Source organism: Ornithodoros turicata, chromosome 1 (assembly GCF_037126465.1).
Source record: "Ornithodoros turicata isolate Travis chromosome 1, ASM3712646v1, whole genome shotgun sequence".
Lineage (NCBI taxonomy): Eukaryota > Metazoa > Arthropoda > Arachnida > Ixodida > Argasidae > Ornithodoros > Ornithodoros turicata.
The window spans coordinates 135,558,923-135,579,198 of record NC_088201.1 but is presented as its reverse complement, the minus strand read 5'-3'; the positions used below and the strand labels follow the sequence as shown (position 1 = coordinate 135,579,198).

General features: G+C 46.6%; 1 protein-coding gene across 2 annotated transcripts in view; it reads right to left on the bottom strand.

The window, feature by feature from the left end:
• The window catches only part of LOC135378632 (thyrotropin-releasing hormone-degrading ectoenzyme-like), a 294,976-nt gene that overhangs the window by 238,201 nt on the left and 36,499 nt on the right, over positions 1-20,276 (bottom strand). Inside the window, exons 3-5 of one of the 2 annotated variants that reach the window (XM_064611713.1) lie at positions 17,637-17,940; positions 9,637-9,792; positions 6,230-6,332 (exon numbers count right to left, since the gene is read on the bottom strand). The exons of the other annotated variant lie outside the window; for it this stretch is intronic. Coding sequence (XP_064467783.1) covers positions 6,230-6,332; positions 9,637-9,792; positions 17,637-17,940 — 563 coding nt within the window. The remainder of the gene's footprint in view (positions 1-6,229; positions 6,333-9,636; positions 9,793-17,636; positions 17,941-20,276) is intronic. 2 annotated transcript variants of the gene reach the window in all.

Sequence of the window (20,276 nt, the reverse complement as noted above, 5' to 3'; positions counted from 1 at the left end):
GAGCTAAGATAGGAGCGACCACAAGGCCAGCGGCCGGGTGCGCGAGATGCTGTCTTCTTTCTTGAGCTAGGCACCGATGGCGCTACTAGCCGCCACAGACACTCCGCAGGCCAGTCACGTTCGGGTCACCGATTGTGGGAGCTAAGATAGGAGCGACCACAAGGCCAGCGGCCGGGTGCGCGAGATGCTGTCTTCTTTCTTGAGCTAGGCACCGATGGCGCTACTAGCCGCCACAGACACTCCCCCGGCCAGTCACGTTCGGGTCACCGATTGTGGGAGCTAAGATAGGAGCGACCACAAGGCCAGCGGCCGGGTGCGCGAGATGCTGTCTTCTTCCTTGAGTCAGGCACCGATGGCGCTACTCGCCGCCACAGACACTCCCCCGGCCAGTCACGTTCGGATCACCGATTGTGGGAGCTAAGATAGGAGCGACCACAAGGCCAGCGGCCGGGTGCGCGAGATGCTGTCTTCTTCCTTGAGTCAGGCACCGATGGCGCTACTCGCCGCCACAGACACTCTCCCGGCCAGTCACGTTCGGGTCACCAATTGTGGTGGGAGCTAAGATAGGAGCGACCACAAGGCCAGCGGCCTGTTGCGCGAGATGCTGTCTTCTTTCTTGAGCTAGGCACCGATGGCGCTACTAGCCGCCACAGACACTCCCCCGGCCAGTCACGTTCGGGTCACCAATTGTGGGAGCTAGGATAGGAGCGACCACAATTCCAGCGGCCGGGTGCGCGAGATTTTCTGGCGAGTACTATGTATCTGTATTATAATACAATGAGTATTACTGCCCACCCCTGGCTGGGGCACACACAGGCATCAGAATTTACATCCTAAGGGGCGATCCTCGCCACTTCTCAACTTTGCAAGTTGGCGGTTCACGGTTCTCGTCAGACGCTTTAAAGAGAGACTCCTGGATAAAAATAAGTTCGATACATTCTACCGAAATGAGAAATAAAACTGTTCAGAAGGCGGGGACTCATTAGTTGCCGAAAGCGCTGCGGAGCTCAAAACAAAACCGAAACTTCTGAAGCTTTCCTTTCCTACCTCCTGTAGCATGTGTGATGGCACTGGAAGTGTCGTGTGGGCCACCGGCTGTTTTTCGGGCGAGCGCTTTGTGGTGGGGGTGATGGTGAAAGGACTGGCCGTTGTCGGCCTCACAAATGTGGGCAATGCACGACTGACGCCATGGGGGATGTGCGACCTGTGCCGACTTCTAAGGGAACTATGCCGACATGTGTCTGAAACAGTCTGAGGAAAATTCAGGGAAAACTCCAGACAGAACAGTCGACACCGGTATTCGAACCCAGGTACCTCCCAGTAAGTTCTTCGTGCCTCATCGATGGCCAGTCATCTGCTTTCGTCGATTCCATTTCTAAAATATTAAACAAGCGGATAAACCAAGACCTACAGAAAGCCGTGCTGCGGGACTGCTGTTTAGTGGACGAACGCCTAATCACTCAAAGAAAAATATTCATTTTCTGGTTGTCTGTGTCAGTTGGGGATGAGAAATTATATTCACTAAAATATCATACGGTACGGATTGCTGTCGCACTGTTACCTCAACACGTTTTTCGTACGGAGTCTCCCTTTAAGACAAATGTCGGCACAGTTCCCTGTGAAGTCGACCTCGCGCGATCACCCGAGCAACATGCCGTCAGGAAGTAGGCAGATCTCTCGGGAATACCACACCACCAACACCCAACCGCACAAGAGCGCGTGGTTAATTGAGCATTATGTCCAACATTAACATTGACGTACATTGACTGTCTGTGTTTTATTAGCGACCTCTGAAGCTTTATGAAAATATTGCTGGAAGACATGACATTTGCGTCATTTTCAGGATATGGCACGATACATAACTCACTTGAATTGTGTACAAGTCTTAAAGTGGGACTCCGCAACAAAATCACTACAGATGTTGTGGTATATTCGTATTTTTTTGGGATGTCATGAACATGTGTACGAAATATATCAGTCCAAAACTGTGCAGATTTTACTCAAACGAACTATTACGAGGCCAGCGCTTTGCCTCTGCGACGCGAGAGGGTGCTGAAAGCAGCACGCTGCTGACATCATCCGGCGTCCGGCAAGGGAGAAAGAATTCAAGCTTGAAAGGAGACGACAATATACTGGGTGACATCACGGAATCCTCCTCCAGACGAACGGCCGTAGGATGGAGCTCTGTTTTCTGCTCTTCGCATTTCAGTTGCGCTTTGCTATTGTCATCATCTAGGAATTAATTACTCGCGCAAAATGAATGCGAATGTTGTATTTGGTATCAAGGGGGTGGTTCGTGTTCGGTATGACGCTCACTTAATTTTTTTCGAATCCTTCCGAAGCCTCCCTTTAACACAGCATTTACAAAGCGCTTTGAAATGGCCTTTGTAACCATGATCTCTTTATTCCTTTTCCTCACATGATAGCGAAGGCATCCCACTGAGTTTGATATTTCCGCACTGGGTCATCCTAAACGATTTCTTCCTTATTTAAGATATATAATTATTTGCCACCGGAACCGGAACGGCGACTATCGAGTGCGCTCTAAAAACAGAGCTTCACCGCATAGCACGCTGTGCGCCAACCATTCCCACGAACGATAGGGTTTTGATTCGACGCGTACGCCTTTTTGTGACAATTTTCATATATCCAAATTGCCACAAAAAGGCGTACGCCCCTCTCTCTCCTCGAATTAGAAGCGATAACCCTATCATTCGTGGCAATGGTTGGCGCACAGCGTGCTATGCGGTGAAGCTCTGTTTTTAGAGTGCATGTTTGCATCGTGCAAGCTCCTCTCCCAACGCCGACTATCATGGGCGCACGGGCTTGGATGAAACTCATGCTTAGCGCTTACGCGAGTGTACCAAGTGACACGCCTGATGCTATGATTATTTGCGGAGTCGACGGAAACGTGCCCATTTGAGACGTAGCTGCGAATATGTCCCATATCGATCAACGGCTGCCCACGCTGCGCAGACGGAGGCAGAGCAAACGCGAACTCCTGGAGCTACGAAATGGTGACGAACGCGGCACAGGTTTGGCGCATAATAGCTTAGAGGAGGGAAGGACTCCTATCTGCATATACATATACACACGAAAAACAGAACTTCACCGCATAGCACGCTCTGCGCTTCTGTTATCGCTTCTGATTCGAACATCCAGGGGGCGATCACCTTTTTGTGACAATTTGGATATATTAAAATTGTCACACAAAGGCGTACGCCCCCCTCTGTTTTCCAATCACCAGCGATAACACTATCATTCGTGACAATGGTTGGCGAGCAGCGTGCTATGTGGTGAAGTTCTGGTTTTAGAGTGTATAGTTACGGTGGAATAGGTCCGATATTGTACTTCTACGCTTCGTAATTCTATTTACAAATTATTGTTCAATAGTTCTCCTTCATAACGTGTGCAGCATTGATACAAAAAAGCACAGTTTTTCGGATACGGGCAAGTAGACGCACCGCCATTCAGATACCGCTATCCATTGTTACGTAATGTGAAGAACTGTAGCACCCAATCAGACAACAACGCGGAGGTACACATAACGTTCTGGTCCACACTCTTAAAAATGAACTTCACAACTTCGCACGCTCCGAGCCAACCATCATCCCGAATGACAACGTTGTCGTCCCCGATTTGTTGAAAACGGGATATGAAGACTATTGTCACATAATATCGTAAATAATAGACACATAGTACGCTCCGCCTCCTGTTATCAACAAATAGGAGCGAGAACGTTGTCATTGGGGATGATGGTAGACCTGCAGCGTGCTATATGTGGCGAAGATACCGACCTATCAGATTCGTCTATGCAAAAGCTGCCACAGCCAACAAGTTAAAATAGCCGCTTGGAGCTTACACAGTCGGAGGGCTAGCTTGGTATAGTTCATAGCCCCTTTAAGTTGTTTTTTAAGGCGCTATAAAGCTCAATTATCATCACATATATTAGACTTGATTATCTACTTCGAGGGGGATTAGTCACACTGCTAAAAGTAGTCTGATATTTCGTGCATTTACGACACGAAGCAATCATGATCATGAGCTACGCCTGTGGATTATACTTCTGCTCATCCAAGCAACCCGTCGAGCAACTGGTACCTCCCCCAAACCGTAACTTATAGAGCCGCCATCGCAGGAGCGCAGAGTCGCACACATGCGCTCCCGCTTTGTGGTCACCATTTGCACCTTCACACGGGTGGTGTCCACACTTCCTGCAATGCCTGGCAACTGAACTCTCTGGATCTATACTGAAGTCCGTAGCGAACTCTCTGACAAGGTCCTTAAACGCCTCGCCGTGGAATGCCTCTGCAACAACCATAACCAAGCCGGTGTACAGTCTTAGAAAAAAGCGTGGAACAGTTATACCTTTCACGAGGTAATAGTTGTCGCATATGTTGTGCCTAAAACGTTTCAAAGTTCTACCTGCTACCTACAAATAGGGTTACTGCTTCTGCTTCGGTGAGCCAGGGAGCGTACGGCTTTTTGTATAGCAGTTTGGATATATGTGATAATTGCTTTTACCACCCTTTTACACCCTCTATCAGACGCTATGTTGACCTGGTAACTGTAGAAGTTACCAGCTTTTCGCACCTTTTTTTCTTAGAGTATACACACGTAAATTAGTGCCAACGCGCATACTGCATCTCCTCGCTCAAGCTAAATTGTCCAGAAAGTCTGCCCGGTGAGTCATCAAACAGAACTGCTGGCAATAACAGAAGAAGGAAACCGAAGCCGCATTATCATCATCACGGATTTAGGTGCCCTATTTCTCGTATCAAATATCACCGCCAAAAAGAAAAAGCCCAGCTGCAAACAGCACGGCACTGCGGTACCACTACAGCGAATACCTTCTCACCAGTGCATAGCAAGCAATGGCTGCATTGACGCTCTGACTAAAACAGCTGCGAAACGCAGACCGAAAGTTAAAGCTCATCCAAGCAAGTTCTAAACTCTTAAAAATGAACTTCACCGCATAGCGCGCTCCTAGCCAACCATAATCTCGAATGATATCGTTATCTGCCCTGATTTGTTGAAAACGGGAGGCGTACGCCTTTCCTGTGACAATTATGAACAGCATAAGTGTCACAGAAAAGGCGTACGCCTCCCGTTTTCAACAAATCTGGGCAGATAACGATATCATTTGAGATGATGGTTGGCTAGGAACGTGCTATGCGGTGAAGTTCATTTTTAAGAGTGTGGGGTTGGACAGCACGCGCGCTGTAGCAACGCCACCTGGATCCAGAAGGCCTGCCTATTGCCTCCTCTCCATCCTTCGCTACGTGGACAAATATAATCTGAATTCGTCTGCTACAGCGATTCGCCATTCTGCCATCTCAAGAACTCGCAAATGATTGCAGCTAACTTTGCAAATTTATACCTATACACTAAAAGAGGTACACGCTTTCCGGAAGATCGGTCTTGAGAAAAATATGGGATCAGTATAGTTTGCGCTTTATTTTGTTTTCCCATTTAGTACGCGGGGACGTTCATTACTCGCAAATGGCAGTGGCGATAGGCTACACTCTTAAAAATGAACTTCACCGCATAGCATGCTCCTAGCCAGAGCATGCTAGCTGCCCTGATTTGTTGAAAACGGGAGGCGTACGCTTTTTTTGTGACACTTATGCTGTTCATAATTGCCACAAAAGAAGGCGTACGCCTGCCGTTTTCAACAAATCAGGGCAGGTAACAATATCATTCGAGATGATGGTTGGCGAGGAGCGTGCTATGCGGTGAAGTTCATTTTTAAGAGTGTACGGTCGCTGAAAACACGATCCTCATTGGCTGACTCTTAGTTGTTACGCCACGGCGACGAGTAAGCAAGCTTCTTCTATCTAGGTCGTGTTGGTTGTATAAGGAGGCATATGTCATAGCTCCAGGTGACGTCACTTGCCCTTGAAGAATCCGAAACTAGCAATTTTTCGGGCTCTTCGGAGAATTCGTACTGTTCACTGTCGTCATATATGTGTTTTGTACTGATCGTTTGAGAGACGTCGATTTATAATACGAAATAAAAATAAATATCATTTTGAGAGCACTGCGATCTGTGCTGAGTAATGAACGGCTTTTTGTTATGATTTTGAAAGTCGAGATCATATTCTGTGCACTCGTGTACACTGGGATAACACCGTGGTCAAAGGGACTACCTGTAGGTAGCTTCTGTCGCGATTTCATGCCGCCAAAAAAGATAGATTGCGAATTGGGCTATAACAGAATGTGCACATACCCTTCCTTTTGTTGTGTTCCTGTAATCTGTTAAGGCCCAACCGACTGTATACGTGGACATCACGGGCGACTGCTGGAAGGTGTCCAGAACCATCCCATTGGCGCTGTCAGAAAGAAGCCTTCATTTATATCCAATGGGTGCCTCCAAATGTACACCCCAACAGGGCAAGCGGTAATGCAGCCACCTCCGCAGCCAATACTGCAAATGGTCATCACCTTATTCTCGCTATTTGTGTCCCCTGTTCACGAAATTTCCCCGAAAACACCAAAACGTACCCGCCGGCGCGGGGGGGGGATTATGTTTGGTGAAAAGTGTAGTTAAGTGGGACAGAGTGCGGCCTACTCTGCAGTTAGCCTTTTCTGTGTGCATCAAGTGAGGGGGAAAGAGGCAGGGATGAAGGACTATGGTGATACAGGGGAGGGAGGCGTGTACAATGCTTCTTTTGCTTTGGGATCTGGGTTCCAACAGAACTACCCACCACAGGAAACATGTGAGCACCTCTGGTAGAGGCGAGCACCCGTAGTGCATGCAGCATTCCAATGAAGGCTGCTGAGTGATGTGGGTCTTCTTCAGTAACCTTCAATGGGTTCCCCCGTACTACCGTAACCACCTGCCGACTGCAGGTCCGTAAATCCAAGGTTTTCCACAAATCCAAAACCCAAATCTAAAAACAAATATAGACCCTATAAAGGGGCACTAAAGTACAGTAACTTCTCACGGAAGGAAAGACGTCGTTTGAAAGCAATACAAAAGGAAGAGGACTCAGCAAGATTCGAGGCTTTTACAGCTCAGTGGTGTTGCTGGTTAAGCCAAGTTGACTCTCCGAGATGCTGTCATTGCGATGCTCTAGAGCATTCCTCTTCATTGCCCACGCTACCAACATTCCCGAATCGCACTCTACGGGACTCTTAATGAGCTGGACCCCCGCCGCTTCTCTGTATCAGTTGCTTGATTCCTGGCAAAATCCAGCCCACCAACGCTCCGCCCTTAACGCTCTTTTGACCTTTTTCGACACAATAGTATTCGACCCTTATTGTGAAGGGGCTCATTATATCATTCCCCACATCTCCACCAGAGGCACTGGGGAAGAGTCACCCATAGCTATGAAACAACTCCCCATTCATCATCTCCAAATAAAGTTGCTGTTTATTTCCATTGTGCCCTACGTGATTTACGTCCTAGCGAAACTGCAGTTTACGATTTCGCTCTTCTCTCCTCATCAAGATGGGCTACAATGACAGAGGGTTTTATGAGGAGACTAATGAGAGGCCGCTCAACATTGGTGCCCTTCTTGAGAAATGTAGAAGTGGGAAAGTGTAAATTTGCGTTTCGTTTTTTTTTTTTTTCGTTTTCTTTGCGAACAGAGCTCACGAACGACGCAACGAATGAATCTTGTACTTTTTATGTTGCTCAGTGCCGTGTTAAATAACGAAGTTCTTCAGCATGAAATGTACCTCGCAGTTACTGAGTTCTTTAAAAAAAAGAACCAGTTACTTCCAAGTTGCTTCGGACACAAAATAACACAACACAGGTGCAGCGCACGTGAGCAGATGAGTTAGACTTGGAGTTGCCTGCGGAGGAGTGCAACATGCTTAGATCGTTCTCGTTTATGTCCCAAAATTCTAACGCTTTGCATCTCACTCCCTGTGGGCGCACGATGGTTCAGCTTCATTTCAATGGCAACGGTTCTTACTCCCTCAGTCGAATATTGTCATTGATTGAATATCACGTTTTATGGCATAAAATGCCGTGTATAATTACCTCTAGGCAGTATTTACTCCTGGGCTTGGAAAACATTGTGTGTTCATCGTGTACTTGATTCGTGTTGAGTATAACCCACATTGGTTGTGACAACTCACAGGTCACACCTTGTGTACTGCATTCTTCATGTCGATATACAGGGTGTTTCACGAAAATCCCCCGGCTGAATAATTCGTGAACAGGTGGCGCAATCGAAGAAATTTCTTTTTGGTGAAGATTCTTGGGACATCGCCCATGAACTGAGTAGTGAGCGATTCATTTGCATACGCTCAGTAATTAGATAAACATCTTAACTTTTAACTTTTACTTCGCACGCTTATGGAGCCTTTGCTTTACACATTGGGGACTTTAGCGAAAAAAGAAAAAAAAACGCATCGAGACTTGGTGATTTTTTTAAGTAATCGGTTTAGTCGGTATCGATTTACATATTTCTTGCGCAAAACAGCGCAGCAATGCGCTCTTTAGATCAGCTATCCAGCTGTCAATTTCGTGTTCATCCGCCTGGTTGACAGACTGGGTTGACCGAAGATAAGGAACAGCCGCAAGACCGCAGGAGACTCTTTGGTGTTCCCTCCCCTTCTCTACACTCTTAAAATGAACTTCACCACATAGCACGGTCCTGGCCAACCATAATTCCGGATGACAACATCCTATCTTTGGATTTCATAAGTATGGAAGGCGTACGTCTTTCTTTTTCTTTTCCAGTACCAATGATTCCGTACACAAGGACAAAGAGAAAGACTCCGCCCCCCGTCTTCAACAAATCGGGCGAGAACGTTGTCATTCGAGATATGATAGTTGACTAGGAGCGTGCTATGTGGTGTTGTCAATTTTTAACAGTGTACCGACAAGTTCACAGCGCTCGCGGCGCATTCGTCGTCATCCATGATAAGAGCCCGCTATATTTCCGTAGGGAACGACAGACCCGGCAGTGCTGTTTACCAGTTCCTTTGAGAAGGAATATCAAAGCGTCTTTTGCGGCTGTTCCTAATCTTCCGTCACCCCCGTGTGTCAACCAGTCGGATGAACAGGAAATTGACAGCCGGATAGCTGATCCAAAGAGCGTATTGTTGCACTGCTCCGCTCGAGAAATATGTAAACTGAAACCGATTAATTACTCGAAAAAAACAACAACACTATGTGTCGATGCCATTTTTTTCATGTAATATTTTTCGGTGAAGGTCCCGATGTGTAAAACAGAGGTTCCGTAAGCGTGTGAAATAATAGTTAAAAGTTAAGGCGTTTATCTAATTAGTGAGCGTACACAAATGTGCCGCTCACTACTCAGTTCATCGGTGATGTCCCCAGGAGCTTTACCAAAACAAAAAATTATTCGAGGGGGATGTTCGTGAAACACTCTGTATAGGTTCCTCATGACTGCGCAGTCATTGGCCGAATAATGTTGACATACAGGGCTCTTCTGCGAAGGCACAGAATTTAAGGAACTTTCTTTCCGTAGAGAAGCTGCCTTGGAGGCCTACTACTTCGGGCCTACATACTTCGCACTCTCATCATCGTTTTTTTTTTTTTTTCGTCGTCATCTTTAGCACTAGTCGTTATCACAGATGTGAGGCCAACAATGCCATGCTGCGACACCTCCGCCCCCAGCAAAACGTTTTTGTGGAATAGGTCTGAATGTAGATTACCTTTCTGTAGAAGACTCCAGAGGCATATTACTTCTGGCAGTCAGGAAGGCAGGATGCAGGATACTGATAGTGAAGGATGCCTTCATGTTCGGTTCGTCCAAGCAAGGAAAAGCGTTCCGTGCTCCGTTCGGCTCGAAGAAGGTCACCAACAGCTTTCTGTATGTGCAGATGGAAGGCACGAGTTAAAAGGGGCACTTAACCGATATAAGAGCAATGATGTATCAGTAGGAATACGTCCATTTAACTCTGAAACATATTTTCTTAAATTATGAAGGTCGAACGGCGTAGTAGCGCAGTAATTACAGAACGCGTTGCGCACTATTTCGTGAACTTGCTCCGCCCTTCAAGTTCTTACAACAATAGGAGCGACTTCATTTTGGCGTTTCGTGCGGGCCACCACTTACGTTGCTCCATTTTTGAATAAGCGTTATTTTTGTTATCTTTTTGTTTTTTCAGAACCACTACACTACATTCACGAGGAATGACCATCCAGAACGTATTATTTGTACATCTTTTCACTAACAGAAGTAAGACTTCTTTATAAGCCGCACTTATTCTTTGAAGTGAAACTCCTCTGCAGCCACGGAGCCGCAACGATGCGACAGCAAGCAGGTTCGGCCGGTTCTCTCCCCCCTCTCCCCCCTTCCGGATGACCTTGTTTAGTCTAAGATTGGTTGACGATGCAAAACGCCATTCGAGGATGAGTCTGCCCCATTTGCTGTAGCCGAGTGACGTTTGCTGACGCATTAGACGAAGGGGAGAGGTGCACTGATTTCGCTCTTTGATCTGCTTTTTAAACAGTTAAAGCGCTCAAGTCTTCCACATATTTAGGTAGAGTGAAACCCTTCTCTCACTCTGTGTAGCTTTTTAGACAAAGTTCGACCATCAGTTTAGTGCCCGTTTAAGGAGCATGAAGCGCGGAAGCAAATCATTTTTCAGTTTAAAGGGACAGTCGCATTCTCCGAGGTCAATTTCGAAACTAATGCGAATTCTAATTCCTTGCCGACCACTGAAATGGGCCCGAAAATACCATTTCGATCCGCGGCGTACTTTTCGCGCAATCCGATGAAAAGGAAACCGGAATCCTTGCGCCCTCGCTCTCTAAAAGTGGGAGCAAACGTCACCCGGATAAGGCCAATCAGCGCGCGCCCTGGGTAAATGCGAGCCGCGCGCCTGTTTGCCGATCGCGAAGCGAAGGCGAAGGTAGCAAACATGGAGTCTGAAAACGAGAGTGATGTTTCTCTGTCTGGGGGAGATTCTGCTGACGAACATGTAAGCGGTAGCGGCGACGAGTTAATGCTGGATGATGACCCATACTCTACGGACCCAATGCCTCTGGAACCCGCCGACCATGCACGAGATGTGGCTGCGGCTAACCCGCGGGATGACAGTTTTAGGTGACGTATCTCTTTGCATAGTTGCCGTCGGATGTGCGAAATAGTTTAGAATGTTGAAATTGTTGTCGGCAGGTGTGTGTGTGGAGCCCGACGAGCGCCTGTGTTGCCATTCTGTTGCCAGGGTGGTAGAAATGTGCAACAGTGCCGCCGTGCAGGGCATAATACAACACCCATTACTCAGGGACATCTGCCTCCGTAGGGAGCTTCTAGTGGTGTACGCGCCTCAATTCTGCCGCTATGATCAACATTTTAGGCGACTCAATCCCCAGGACCACAGGTAAGCCTGCTGCAGTGCTCTTCCGTTTGCTATGATTACGACCGTGATGATTTTTTCGGTTTAAATGACCTCCCATCAAGATTCGGAAGGGTAAACTCGGGTGCTAGTCGGGTGTTGTTGGTTACGCAAATTGTCGAACCTAAAGTGGACAGGGGTTGTATACAAAAGGGCGGCTATTCTCAGCAGCTTTATGTCCTACACAAGTTTGTCCCCCATAAATCATAAGTGTGGCCGACAGCCGTGGAACGACCCAGAATCCTGGTCCAACAATTCCATTAGGAAAAGTGAAGCAACACAGTCGCCTCAGCTAGTCGCGACATGCTCTCAATTATGCCAGTTAGCCACGGCCTGATTGGTAACACAAAACCCTGATTGACAGATATCCAGTGGGAATTCTGAAGGATAGTCTTACAAGTCTGAAAACAGAAGCATTTGAGGTGCCAATAAAGGGGGGGGGGGGAGCATGTTACTGAAGAATGTAAGAGTAATATATTTTGGGAGAAATTGGATTTTGCCGGAATTGGAGGGAACCTGGTTCGGGAGGGAGTTAGCTGTTGGAATCGGGTTCATCCTGAAAGAGGCGGACCATTTTTCTGTTGTACTATGTTGCACACCTGCCAACCTTCCACATTCAAAATGCAGGAGACCCCGGAACTAAGAAAGGAATGCACGGGCTTTGAACTCCAAGGTTGGGATAGTGTCTGTTCTTCTGTTCTGGCCATTGTCTTCCCAACACTGTGGGAGATTTGGCAGGTATGTAAATGCCCACAAGATATAATGCTAAAAAAAGAAATGTCATGTGGATTTGTCTTTTCCAGCTGCCTAAGGTTCACGGCATACTCGTCATTCACGAGATGGGTCTGGGGATACCTTGGTCCAAGGAACAGTCGACAGGTTCCTGGATGCGTTGTCCGAGCCATCAGGAGGGAGTTCCCATCTACGTCCTATCAAGGCTATCAGCGTTAGGACCATCGAAGCAAGGGTGTCTTGACAAGAGAGACAAGCTGGTGCATACTGATGGCTGGAACTGGAGACATGTAGTGGCAAGACAAAAATTTTGCTGACATAGGCACACTTTGTGTAAATGAGCCCATGGTCATCCCCCTTGCCTCCCATCAGAGGTTTTGGAGGATACTATAGGTGTGTGGTGTACGGATAGGTTTATCCGTACACCACACACCAATAGTATCCTCCTAAACCTCTGATGGGAGGCAAGGGGGATGACCAAGGGCTCATTTACACCAAGTGTGCCTATGTCAGCAAAATTTTCGTCTTGCAGCAATTTTCGTCTTTTCGTCATTGCAGTGTGGGAGATGTTTTGCCTTGTCACTCTGTATCTCCAGTTGCAGTCAACAGACTGTCTACCCATCTGTAGAGCAAAAACTACTACACGTGGCAGTATTAGCTCTGGCATCAAATCCAGACTGTACTGCACTAAGTTAGTGCCGAGGTGGGAATATTTTGAATTCTGTGCACATTGTCAATGCGGTGTAGTGACGGGAATAAAGAATGACCCTATAATTGTATCGATTTATTGTACAGTGGAGTATGACGGAGTGGGAATAACAAAATAGCATAGGTTTATTTGCCTCCATTATGTATGGGAGGCAAATAAACCTAAGCTATTTTATGTTGTGCTGTGGTTCTACATTAATGTGGTGTGAACTCTGGGCGGTTACAGGTACGCTGCCACAGGGATGTTAGGAGGGTTCATGTTGGCAGATCCATATCTGGTGTACTAATACGCTATGCAAGTCTGTGTCCATTGTTTTCCTCTTCCTGGAATCAGGGGATGACAACCCCCTTGTGAGATGCGCCGTGAAGTGGGAAGTGGGTCCCCAGCACTTGCTTGAGCCATGACCTCCACATCTGAAATATGGCCTCGAGTGTTAACACTCAAAAGAGTACGTTGAGGGCCTAGCAGGTACAATAGCAAATATAAAAATGACTATGCAAATAAATCTTCCCCTTTGCGGTCCCTATTTCACTGGCACAGTTATTTTCCTGTCGACATTACGTTATAAACGCTGGCAGCCGCATCACACAAGATTCCTTTCACAGAACTCGACAATCTTCAGGGCTTGTACATATCCATTATTTTGTGGGACGTGCAAAAAGAATTGCAATATTTTCGTGGCTTGACAAAACATACCAAATCCAGTTGATTCCGTTGACGTGCTTGCTGCCGCCTGAAATAGAGCCAGAAATTAGCAACAAGGCTGCAGTAGAATACTGATGCAAGTGTCTCGGACGTACACTCTTAAAAATGAAGTTCACCTCATAGCACGCGCCTAGCCAACCATCATCGCGAATGATAGCGTTGTCTTCCATGATTTGCTGAAAACGGGAGGCGTACGCCTTTTTTGTGACAATTATGAACAGCATAAGTGTCACAAAATAGGCTCCGCCCCCACGTTTTCAACAAATCAGGGACGAGAACGTTGTCATTCGGAATGTTGGTTGGCTAGGAGCGTGCTATGTGGTGAAGCTCATTTTTAAGAGTGTAGCCAAACACAGATTGCGATGCTTTCACATCCCTGAATGCTGCCATCAGGCTTACACTATGAACTGTAGAAACATCCACTAGCTGCAATAAGATTAGAATAATGCTGTCATGTGGGAGCGTTACGTTACTCCTGCATAATACTGGCGACGATTAGCACAGCAACAACACACCAATCTTTTTTCTCTAGAGTACGCGTACTATTGCGTCAGGATGCTGCAATCACTGTAATAATTTGTGTACATTAGTAGCCGGTGTGACTGTGACGTTACAATCGGCGGCGAGGCCAGGTGTTTGCGATGATGTTTACTGTGACAACTGATATTTTTCATCGCAGCGTATAGCTGTGACCACGCAAAATTGTCGCTTACCTCCGTTACTGGTTCCTGCCCTTGTTCCTGATCGAATGTGGTAGGCACGGCGTCAATGCTCAGCCGCTTCTGTTTCTGCCGTAGCCCAAGCCGAACTTGCAATACATCTTCATCAAAATAGGCGTCGTCGGCGAAATGACAGGAACAGACGCGTGAAACATTCAATCCTTGGGCCACACCACAGTAGTGGCTGGCGATCGCTGCCTCCCACTTTCGTTTCGTTTCGCCATTGCGAGGTCGGTGAAATGTAAGCTCGGGATTCGCGTTGTAAGTCTTTCTGCACCCGAGCACGTAGCACCAGTTTCCTGGCTGTGACATCGCACGTCAACGGCGTGAAATCCTAGGCCACACGCTGTAGTTCAAAGTACTTCAAAGGAAACGCGACAAGACAACAAGAAAAAGGGTCAGACGCACGCTCAGACACACACAGAATCTGCGGCGGGAAGGAGCGCCGCCTGATGGTTGGTTTATCCGGGTGACGTCATCCAGTGTCGGCGCCTTGCGGGGATTGCCGTGCGCGCCAGAAGCGCGAACATTTAAAAATCGTTTCTGAGTCAACCAAGTGGATTTGTGCGGGGAAAATTTGCCGGCGTACATTATGAACGACAGGGAACATGACCATAATAGTTCGGGAACACGCTTCCGGATGCGACTATCCCTTTAAGGCTGGAATTGCAAGAAGCGCTATGCAACCGAAACCGTTTTTGTTGGTGCTACTGGTTCTCACACAAACACCATCTTCACATCAACAAGAAAAACTGTCGAAAAAAAAGCTGATAATTATGTTACATATACTTCTCTCTGTCCCTAAACGGGCTATAATCCTCAAAACAGAATAGCCACTATCACGCTCTGCTCTACACTCTTAAAATGAACTTCATCGCACTGCACGCTCTAGCCAACCATAATCTCAAACGATATCGTTATCTGCCCTGATTTGTTGAAAACGGGAGGCGTACGCCTTTTCTGTGACAATTATGAACAACATAAGTGTCACAAAAAAGGCGTACGCCTCTCGTTTTCAAGAAATAGGGGTAGATAAGATATCATTCGCGATTAAAGTTGGCTAGGAGCGTGCTATGCGGTAGAGTTCATTTTTAAGAGTGTAGCGTTTCAGGTTGTTGAGTGGCTAAGTACGCTACCGCGTAGCATCCACATAACCAACCACCATTTCGAATGACAACGTCGCCTCCTTTGATTTGATGTTTGTGGCAATTATGAACTGTATAATGCCACAAAAATAGCCTACGCCCCCACCCCGTTTACAGCTTATAAGAGGAAAGAACGATGCCACTCGGAATGATGTACGGTTGGAAGCGTGCTATGCGGCGAAGTTCATTTTAGGTACTCTTCCCTGCAGGGCATCAGTCGTGCCGTTGCCCATCTCCGAAAGGCCGGCAACGGCGAGCCATTTGACCGTTACCACCACCACCACGACCAGCGTTTTTAAGAGTGTAGGAAGCACGGTCGTGGGTAGAATACGGCAAAAATGTGCGCACCTGAAAGAAAAAAATTGAGGCGATATTTAACGTGACTGGAAACCCTGTCTTGATAAAACTGGTTTTGAAAAAACTGGAAACCCTGTTTCACAAACAATAATAATAATGTTTTTTATTCACAAAAGCGTGAAAAGGAGATGAACAAAAAGCCACAGGGTGCGACTTTTTGTCCGTGCGTAATGAAATTGACAGCAGCAACAAAATCGGGGTGGCGTCAGTCGTGTCAGAGCCGTAGTGTTTTACATGAAAACATCGCGATCTCTGCTTCCGTTGCTCCTTTGTGGGATTTTGGTGAAAGAAACGCTACGCGGTGGCTTAATTCGTTCCACACGGCGAAGGAGGCGCGAGACGCCTCGCACCGCCGCTCCACATGGGATTCCTGACGGGCTCTGGCTGCTCCACGCTGCTGGGCCCCACTCTGGCTGTACTGCAGCGAATTTTTCGGTCACTTTCACACTCGCACAAGTCGAAGTTGCCCAGCTGGTAGAGGGTAAGGACTTGCTGTGAGCGTCGGCAGTCGAATTTGTCTCCACCCCTAACCGTCTTCGGCGCGCCCGATGCTTTCTCGATCGCTCTGTACTGGACCTCGTGGGCTTTTTGGGCTCCTCTCGAGACGCCATTTCTTCTGATTCCCGTTTCCTTCGATTCTGATCATATGTTAGTTTCATATATACATTTTCACCCGACTACCAAACCGAACTTACAGACGTTTTCACATGAGAGAGAGAAAGAGAGAACGAACGAAAGAAGTCATGAAAAGCAGAAGTGGCGGCGGCATGTGGGCCGGTAAGCACAAGACGCGCCCGCCAGCGTGTTGTGTGTTCGTGCGCTTCAATCGTTATCTCTCTAGGCTACCGCTACCGCTGCTTTCCATGCAACCCAAAAAGCGGGACCCAAACAAGAAGGACCAGAGATCGGCACAACGAAATGCTATATTCTTTTATTCACACCGGGATACATGTCGTGCCGTGATCTATGATTTGAATCAGTCTGATACGTAAGTCAAGCCGCATCGAATACGATTTTTTATATATTTTATTGTGTGAGAATGTCCGCAGTTACGTAAACGAAAGGAGTTTTGTGAATCGACCACAACCCCGGTCACATGTCAGTGTCACATTTGAGGCCGTTAACAGCTTTGGTCACGTCCACCTCTGGTGATAGCTAACATGACCTAGGCCCGGTCTTCAACTTGTTGTCCTATAACGCGCCCTGGTGGTGGTGGTGGTGGTGAAAGGGCTCGCCGCTGTCGGCCTCGCAGGAGTGGGTAACTTAACGACTAACGGCCTGGAGGTTGCGTCGTGAGCCGACTTCTGAGGGAACTTAGGGAAAGGGTCTGAGGAAAACCCAGGGAATACCCCATACAGCACAGTCAGCGCCGGGATTCGAACCCTGCATGGTGCCTCCCAGTCTCGACGTGGCATAGCCAGCACGCTAACCACCACGCGAGCTGCTACAACGCGCCCTAAATCCGTCACTTCGGCCCGTGGATTGTCGCACGAGCTCTCGCACAAGACTGTCAAGGCGCCTTTTGAGAGCGCGAACTTTAAATATAACGAGAACGATCGCTATATGACGCGAGACGCGAGAACGATCGCTATATGATAAGTTCAATATTTGACCCATCCTTCGTTGTATACTGTTAGCACCGTATCAGCTAGCTTGTCGTTTCCTCTTTCTCGTTTCCTTTCTCTTTCTCAGATAGCAAGCCGACTTTCGTCTGTCTGACCTTTTCGTTTCATCTACTAATCTTTCAGACCTACTCGTTGGGGACTTCCATATACATGCTTTCTCTTCTGTGGGTTCCTAGACATAGGTAGGTAGGTAGGTATTTTATTTATTGGTCAAACAAATATACAGTTTTTCAACGGGACCGCAAGGCGGACCTGACCATACAACTGCTACAGCTTAGTGCAAGTAATACCGGTAGAATTATCCAGTGAATGTACTCACCTGCTCTCCATGGAGTCCTTGTAGAACCCTATGCCATATTTGGAAACGAAGTTCATGGTGAAATACACGGTTAGTGCGTGGTAGGTGTCGCATTCAAGCCATTCGTCCAAACGCAAGGACACGACGTCATCGTCTCGGGTGACTTTGCGGATGTTGACCTTGTATGACCCAAAATTGATTGCAGTTTCGACGTACATGTAGTCCAGTTTCATGGCAGGACTTGCGTGGAAACGAAGGATAGGGGTACGTTCCGTGCACCCCAGCAACATACGAACTTGACCTTCGAAGTGTTCACTCGAGATGTCTGCAGAGGAGAAAGCCAGTTACAATCACTTCGAGGACACTCTAGCGAATAACCTTTTCGGAGTGTCATTTCTATGTCCTTTATCCGCTATTATGATCGGGCACTAGAGGAACTTTTTGTTCATTCGTAAATGATGACTAAAAATATTGCATGTTTACCGCAACGCATTTCGATAAGTTCATGTAGCGATTAGAAAAGACGCTGAAAATTAGCATTGCGCAAGATATAATTTCATGATTGGGGAATCCAATATTTGCACCCACTTGTACCTTCTCGCTCTACGTATATCTGCCGTTCTTTTTCAATGACCAGCTACTTTGCTAAACTTTGATAAATGTAGAAGGTATGGAGATCGATGACAAGTTACCAGGGGAAGATTCGAAATAGAAATAAACGAGTGAGAGCATCTGTTTCAGTGCGCACAAAAATGCATATATATACAGGGTGTCCCAGAAAACGTGTCATTGAATTATAATAAAAAAAACTACACCACCTAGAGTCATGCGGTCAATGGCATTTGTTCTTACCAGACTTGTACACGTTACTAAAAAAAAGTAATTGTTACCGTTACCGTTACCGTTACCTTGTACGAAAAAGTAATTTTTTACCGTTACAAATTACTTGCCGGAAAAAGTAATGAAGTAACGCCTTGAAAAGTAACGCGTTACTTTGCCAATTACTTTCGATATCTGAGAAAACGATTTGAACAAGATGTTGTTTCTGTCCTTTCGCTCCAGCGCTCTGAACATGGCGGATAGCTGAGGCCACGGCGAGAAGTCATCGCAGATCGTCGATATCGTTGTGATATCGACAGTATTCCGCACAAGACTGACAGGGGCTTATGGTCACAAGAGTGGCATTAGGTTATCGGGGTCGAGAGTTGTGCGAAAAATGTGTCGAGAGGTTGAGAGTTTTGTGAAAAGAGTCCCAACTGGAACTCCCACAAATGACTCAACAGGTTCACGGTACAACATACAGTCCAACTTACTGCATACAGACCGGGTTACGGATAGATAGTACACATGAATGGGGAGAGGACAGTGGACTCAAAAATACGCTACACGTGCGGAACACTGTGGCAATTGACCTCGGGGTCCTCGGGTAAGTAATTGTTGCGGGAAAAGTCCTAGAGATAAGACAGCTGCCTTGCACCGAACTTGCAGAGGGCAGTTGGTTTTGTCTTCTCGCGACGGTGAATCATCCCATACATGTGTGTGTGCGTCGTCCCGAACAATGTGGATTCTTTAGTTTGCAAGTAATCGATTACTTGGTAATTGATGACTGAAAATTGTAATTGAATTACTCAAAAAATTACTGGGCCCCCAAAGTAATCGATTACGTTACAAATTACTCAAAAAAGTAATTGATTACTAGTAACGCAATTACCCGTTACCCGTTACGTACAAGTCTGGTTCTTACTGAGTTTTTGCCACCTCCTCATGTGAATGTCGTGTAACGTAAGTTTACTTATGTAAATTTTTGAGAGCTTAAGTAGGAAATTTGCCTGTAAAGGTCACTTTTTTACCCAACCAATGTGAAGAGCGTGTCTAATTTAGTCAAGTTAATGAATGTTAAACTCTGAAGCCTCAATTTTTGGACTTTTTTTGGGCACTTCCCTTTGCAATAACGAGAGGATTTCTTGGTGGATCTGACTAAGTTCGCTACAGGCTCTCTAATTCTGTAAAAAAAACGTAAGGTTGACTTGGGAAATTTTGAAGTTCAGTTAAAGAAATTCAATTTCTTTAATTCAAATCAAATGAAAATATATCTGCAAGATGGCAAATTCAGCTGCCACACAAGTGCTGATAACCCCTTATTTTTCTGTCGCCCCGTTTTTTTATAAAGTCCGAATGACACGTTTTTTTAAACACCCTGTATGTGTGTGTGTGTGTGTGTTATATGTCATATATATACAGGGTGTCCCAGAAAACGTGTCATTGAATTATAATAAAAAACTATGCCGCCTAGAGTCATGCAGTCAACGGCATTTGTTCTTATTAGGTTTTTGCCGCCTTGTAAAGTTAATGTCATGTACCCCAAGTTTAATTATGTAAATATTTGCGAACTGAACTCGGAAATTTGTCAAGTGAATGTCACTTTTTCACCCCACCCATATGAAGAGCGTGCCGAATTTACTCAAATTCATGATAATTGACAGTGATATTCACGAGCTATCCCATCGGAAAAAATAGCTGAATATCATGCTTTTCAGAGCACCGGACCATAACGCGCGATGTCTTTTTGAGCGCAATCGCTCGCAGTCCGACGAAAGGAGGTTCCGAAGCCAGCCCACAGAGTGATAGTAGAAAAAGTAACAGTTCATAAAATTGGGCGAG